The sequence below is a fragment of the Sminthopsis crassicaudata genome, chromosome 2, assembly GCF_048593235.1.
Source record: "Sminthopsis crassicaudata isolate SCR6 chromosome 2, ASM4859323v1, whole genome shotgun sequence".
Classification (NCBI taxonomy): Eukaryota; Metazoa; Chordata; class Mammalia; order Dasyuromorphia; family Dasyuridae; genus Sminthopsis; species Sminthopsis crassicaudata.
In genome coordinates, this window is record NC_133618.1 from 385,089,345 (window position 1) to 385,095,755 (window position 6,411).

At 41.1% G+C, this 6,411-nt stretch overlaps 1 protein-coding gene across 1 annotated transcript; it reads left to right on the forward strand.

Moving 5' to 3' along the window:
* The first annotated feature begins 536 nt into the window (after positions 1–536).
* On the forward strand, positions 537–4,075 carry GSC (goosecoid homeobox). Its single transcript, XM_074291382.1, has 3 exons — positions 537–946; positions 1,646–1,905; positions 2,274–4,075. Exons 1-3 carry the CDS (start codon positions 607–609, stop codon positions 2,424–2,426), a joined length of 753 nt encoding a protein of 250 aa, XP_074147483.1. The 5' UTR covers positions 537–606; the 3' UTR covers positions 2,427–4,075.
* Positions 4,076–6,411: the final 2,336 nt, after the last annotated feature.

The window sequence follows — 6,411 nt, forward strand, 5'->3', positions numbered from 1 at the left end:
CTTCTCCCCCAACCTGGCCCCCCTCCTTCCCATTTTCCCAAACCACCACTATCCCTACCAAACCGGGGGTGGGGGGGTGGGGAGGAGGGAGAGAAAGAGAAATCAAATCTGGTTTTGTTTGTCATCTGCATATTACCAGGAACTAAATCTAGGATGACGTCGACTCTGTATAAAAAAGGGAAGAAGTTCAGCTGGACTACTATATCCTTCATCCAACTCTGGAATGAGTTCAGTGAAGGCAGGAAAGGGAGGGAGGGATAGAGAGTGAAGAGAGAAAGAGGAAGAGAGAGGGTGAGGGAGAAGGAAAAGGAGTGGGAGAGAGAGCGATCGAGTCACAAGAGACACCGAGACAAACGGGAATATACACAGAAATAGGGAGAAAGTAGGAGTGGGTGACAAATTTGAGCAATTCTTGGATCTTCTTTCGGTTTGAAAACCCGAGCGAACTTGTGTGTTCTTTAGTTTAGTTTCGGTTTTTTTTTTTTTTTTTTTTTTTTTTTTTTTTTTTTTTGAGGAGGGGGATTCTTTTTCTTTATTATTTTTATTATTACTACTATTATCATTATTTGGGTTCTTCCTTCTGTCCCCGGCGGGAAGAGTTCGGGGATGCCTGCTGGCATGTTCAGCATCGACAATATCCTCGCCGCCCGGCCTCGCTGTAAAGACTCTGTGCTGCCTCTGGCCCCTAGCGCCGGGGCCCCGGTGGTCTTCCCGGCCTTGCACGGAGACTCTCTCTACGCCAGCGCTTCAGACTACGGCAGCTTCTATCCGCGTGCAGTAGCCCCCAGTGGAGCCGGCCTCCAGACTGCAGTCGGTAGTTCCCGTTTGGGCTACAACAGTTACTACTATGGGCAGCTGCAAGTGCAAGCGACGCCCGTCGGCCCATCCTGTTGTGGGGCGATGCAACCTCTGGGGGCTCAGCAATGCTCCTGTGTTCCATCCTCAGGTAAGGAAATATATGCCATCCTCTCCCAATTCCGTCCTCCCTCTCCCCCAGTTTTTGAAGACTCAGGTCTCTTTCCTTATTGGTTTTTGGGGTATGTGTGTTGTGTATGTGTGTGTTTCCTGTTTGGGGTTTTGTTTTTTATTCTTTATTTTTCTGCGAAAATACGCGCGGGGACTCCTAGGACTGAGGAGGGGGTGCTGTTAGAGACCCAAAGAAAAATTATTCTTTAGTCTTTTCTATGTACATGGATGTTAATTTTACTTTTTAAAGCAACAGAACCGACTCGTAACTTTATCAAGAGCTCGCCAGGCCAATTTTTAGACTTTTGTAAACTTTGGCGGGCAAGTAGGGAAAAATTAGGGGAAGCTCTGTACTATATGTTTTGCGGAAAGGGGACTCAGACATCCTTAATACGAATACTATTGCGAACACATACATAATACTGCAAATAATAAAAATAATGCAAGATATGAGATGATACGAATCCTCTGGAAGCTCTTGAATTCTTCACTTTGCATCCAAGTCCTCTTGGCTAAGAGCTGGAGGACGGGTTTCTTCTCAGCTGGAGGGCTATGGAATGAGTGGTCTTGAAGCCCGGATTCGGGAAGACCTCATTCGGATTCTAGGGTTGTGAACTCCTGGTCCCCACCCTTTTCTTTACCACTCTCTTCTCAATCTCCATTTACTCGCCTGCTGCAGGTTACGATGGCTCGGGCTCAGTCCTGATGTCTCCGGTCCCTCACCAGATGTTGCCCTATATGAACGTGGGCACCTTATCGAGGACAGAGCTGCAACTGCTCAACCAGCTCCATTGCCGGCGAAAGCGGCGACATCGAACAATCTTCACAGATGAACAGCTGGAAGCACTGGAGAACCTCTTCCAGGAGACCAAGTACCCCGACGTGGGCACCAGGGAACAGCTGGCTCGGAGGGTGCACTTGAGGGAGGAGAAAGTAGAGGTATTACCCTTCTTTTCTCCGTATACAAAAGAATGACAGCTGGCTAGAAAGCTCCGTCTGGGCAGCCCCGTTTATTGAGTTTGGAAGGCTGATCCTGATTTTAGGATCGCTGTTTTTAGTAGTTTGCTTTTTCATGAGTAGTCCACCAATACCCGGACGAATACCTGGTTTAAATATCCAGGTTTCCTCTTTAAATCTACCGAATTTAAAAATCCACTCTGTTCCCACTGAACCATGGAATACCCAAAATAAAGTAGGCCGAAGTTTTTTATTTGATGATTTCCCAATCTCTGTTCTTCTTTCACTAGAAATTTGGTATTTTATGAGATTTTATCTTTTCCAATTAATTGTTTATCTTTTCTTAACAGGTCTGGTTTAAGAATCGAAGAGCAAAATGGAGGCGGCAGAAAAGGTCATCCTCAGAGGAGTCAGAAAACGCAAGGAAATGGAGTAAGGCTTCGAAGCCATCCCCAGAGAAAAGGGAAGAGGAAGGTAAAAGCGATTTGGACTCTGATAGCTGATAGCCCCGGAATGGAACTTTGGGACTTGCATACCTTTAGAGACTTGCACATACAATGCTACTATCTTGCACACTTGCTGCCTTTGTGGGGAAGAAGGAAGGGAAATGAGGAAAACTGTAAACTGGTGTACATATTTCCTGGTGTTTCTTGTATAGAACCGGCTGCAGAGAGACTGCCAGTCTAACAACCCCCTCCTTTCCCCTATCCCATTCTGTAGTATTTATAGTTAAGTTAAAGGTGATGATACAATAAATGGATGGTGGCGAAATATAATGCACCAATATCCAATGTTTATACATCTCTATCACCTCCTTCACAGACTGCCAGCAAAAAGAAAATTCAATGCTTGATTTAAAAATTTTTAGTTTGAGGTTATTTTTGGGAGGGAGTTGGTTTTGAATACAGTTGCAAAAAGTTCAGTCAAGAAGGGAATCATGCATTCCCATGGACTTTTGGAAACATACATTTTGCGTCTGCGATTAATTAATGGAATGATTTTAGAGAAATCATTCTCCTTCCCAGCTCCCCATTCCAGGCTTCAATTTCCTCATCTGAAAAACAAGGGGGTTAAGTCCAATTATTTTTAAAGTCTCTTGATCTAATAGTTGTATAGTTCATGATTCTGTGAGTCTACATTTAAGGCAGAAAAAAGGAATGCTGCTGGGAAGTCTCAGAAGGTCTGGACAATGAAATAGGGGAGACTGACTGAAGGTTGCTCCAGAAGTATTATTCCTCAAAATACAATGCACTCCAAGGTTTCACCCTCTTTTGATTTAGTGGGGTTTAATGAAAAAGAGACTGAATCCAGGTTCAAGACACAGAACCTCTTTGGGCCTCAGTTTCCTCATGATAAAATGAGGGGTGATTACTCTGAAGTACTTCCTGGATATTTCCAAGAAACCAGGGGTGGAGAAAGGAGAATCCTTACTCTCATACAAGATCCCATGTCTTTATTAGCTAGGAAGTCAGTGGCAAAGGCTGGGAAGTGAATGTCCAGACATCAAAATAAAGTCTGGAGCTCTGGATCCATATTGGCCAGAAAGAATACTGGTGAAGAAAATCTCACACTCTTGCTTCTATATTCTCCTTCTGCTACTTTCTATAACTCGACCCACTGACATCCTGCAACAGAAGCTATCTCAGACCACTGACCCTGGTTAGTGTAACCCCACTTCCCAATCCCCAGTGCCCCTATTCTCTTCTCATAGCCTTCAGAGCTGTATCTCCAACAGGAAGTGTCCCGAACAGATGGAGCCCTCTCTATTCCCATTCCAAAGCCTCTCAGACCCCTCTCCCTATTAAAATTCTCTTTTCTGGATCTGAGTAAACCCTTAATTGTTGCAGGGGTGCCAAATTCTGTTGCTGGATCACTAGACTATAGAATGCAGAAAATGAGAAACCTGAAGCCAGCTATGTGCTCAGGATTGTATAAACTCTGAGGATTTTGCTATGGGCGTAAAGCCTTCTTCCTTCCTTCTTCTCTACAACCCCTCCAACTTTGCAGTTCACTTTCCAAAATACAATTCTTTGTCTTATTCTGAGACCTCTTATTCACTGCCACCCTTCTCTCCATAACACACATACATACACACACACACACACACACACACACACACACACACACACACACACACACACCAGAGTCACTTTTAAGCACATCAATTATTGCCTATACCTCTTGCCTACACTTACATCTCACTCTCCTCTGATAGAGTGAAGGTGTGGAAGGAAGATAAATTGAGGTATGCTTCAAGAGGCTGCTTGACTTTATTGCTGTTCCCCTTGGAAAGGGTCTTGAAGCTTTTAGTTAAAATGTATCTCTTGACCTAAAGGGCTCAGATGAGAAAGACCTTACAATTTTGCTAGTTTCCATAAAATTCTTCACCCTCAGGCAGATTTCCAGAGCAGCCCCCGTCTTAATTCCCTTCTCTTTTTTCCCCCTTTGGGGCCTTTAGAAAGACCTGGAACTGGCTAGTCATGGCTTTAAATAGAATTCCCCTCACAGTGAGGATGTTTATGCACTTTTAAAATAAAATACAATGATACACTTAAAAAAAAAAAAAAAAAAAAAAAAAAAAAAAAAAAAAAAAAAGCAGGCTGAAATGTCAGCTTCAACTCCCGTATTTCACCTACAGTGAGGTAACTTTTCAGTAGTGAATCAACTGTCTTTTGCAAAACCTGAAGGTGTCCCCTTCCTAACAATAAATATCTGGGATTTTCTAGGGGAAGACTAGGTAGCCCTTTACATTAGAAATTAGAAACATTAGAAGTGAAAGTACAAACACAGAATGTGCGTTTGGCAGTCAACATCTTGTCGTCATCTCAGTCTTTGAGAAACTCTGAGGCATTCGTGTCCTATAAATAAAGTAGTAGTGGGAAATTAGAGAGATATCTAACTTGATTAGGAGAAAAACATGTTCCTTTACTGCAATAGAGGGAAAGTTTCTGTTTCATCTCTACATTTCTTCTGAATAGAAACTCACTTCACATTTATTTCATTTCAGTGCTTGATTTTGTAGCTTAATATTGGAGACCATACCATCATAAAGTAGATTTCTTCTCCACCTACTGGGGAGTCTTAGTGTTATTCCAAATATTCCACAGAAAGGACTTCTACAGAGTTCTTCATGTGCTTCTTTTTCTCCAACCACATTTTCCCAGTGTCTTTTTCCTTAGGTATTGCTGTTACAGACAAAACTTATATTTTAGAAAAATGAGGGAGGCACAAAAAACTTTCCACACAAGGAACATAAGTGTGCCCCTTTGTTTAGTCCCAGTTCAAGAAAACGTCATTGGTCTGTGCTCGCTATAGTAGTGAAAGGAAAGACCAAAAAAAAAACAATTTTTTTTTTAAATTTTGTAAAACTCATTTGCTTGGAGTAAAGATGGAGATTAGGGTCAGTTTACAGAACAAAGGGGCCGACAAATTTTGGAAAGTGAGGTCTTCCTTTTTCTTCCCAGAAGCAGCACTTAGGGATGAGGGAATCTCTCCCTCTTACCTTTTATGTAACTTTAAAAAAAAAAAAAAAAGTTTTGCTTTCTGCTACAGTTCTAAGTACAGTATTTAGTGGTTGACCTAATAAGAAATAAAAAGAAAATTATAATAAGAAAGTATAACTAGACACGGTATCGTCTGATGTTCTCTATTCAGCCTCTCCTTAGTGGGATCAGATCGACTTTTCTGGAAAGCTCCCCCACCCCCAAGAGAGAATGTTGGATTTTTGTTGCATAAGTCAGGGGGTGCAGAATGCTCCCATGTGATGTGAATGGGAGCTTTGAGAAACAGAAGAAACTACTATCTAAAAGTACAAGAAGAGTGATCATTTGTTGGGCTTTAAAATTAGTTCTGGTGAAAACAATCATTGTTAAGATTTAGATACATTTCAAAAGAAGGATATTTATAATTTTAAAACCCCAACATTTTATTTGCACATTGTTGTTTTTCCTGAAGGAGACTGACATTACTCAACAAGATCAAGTTATTTTTGAGACTATCAGAATTTAATTTATCATTTAAGGTCTGCATCCCTAATTACCAACTCCAAGTTGTGAGAATAATCACATTTTGGTGATAGGGGCTAAAAAAGGTAGTTTGGTAAATTCTTGGATTGGATGAACTCCAAAACACTGACCTTTCCCTGTTGATCTATTATTCAGGATGATAGGAAGACTTTTCTAATTTTAGTGGCTTATATAATTTAAATTTTAAAATTTAACTGGTTACACTCTGACAACTCAAAAAAAAAGTATGTTCTGATAAGTAGACTTGCTGATTACTTGCTGAAGTTGACATGATGGATTAATCAACTAATTGATTAACTGTTTCCCTAGAAAGCATCTTTAAAATGTGTAAATAAGGCCAACTTCTAACTTTGTGTTAATAGACTCATTTAGGGTTGAATGTCTTTATTGTCTTTCAAATTAATCTTTCTAAAGATGAAAGAGACTTAGAAAAAATCCAAACCAATTTCAAGCTGGTAGTTTG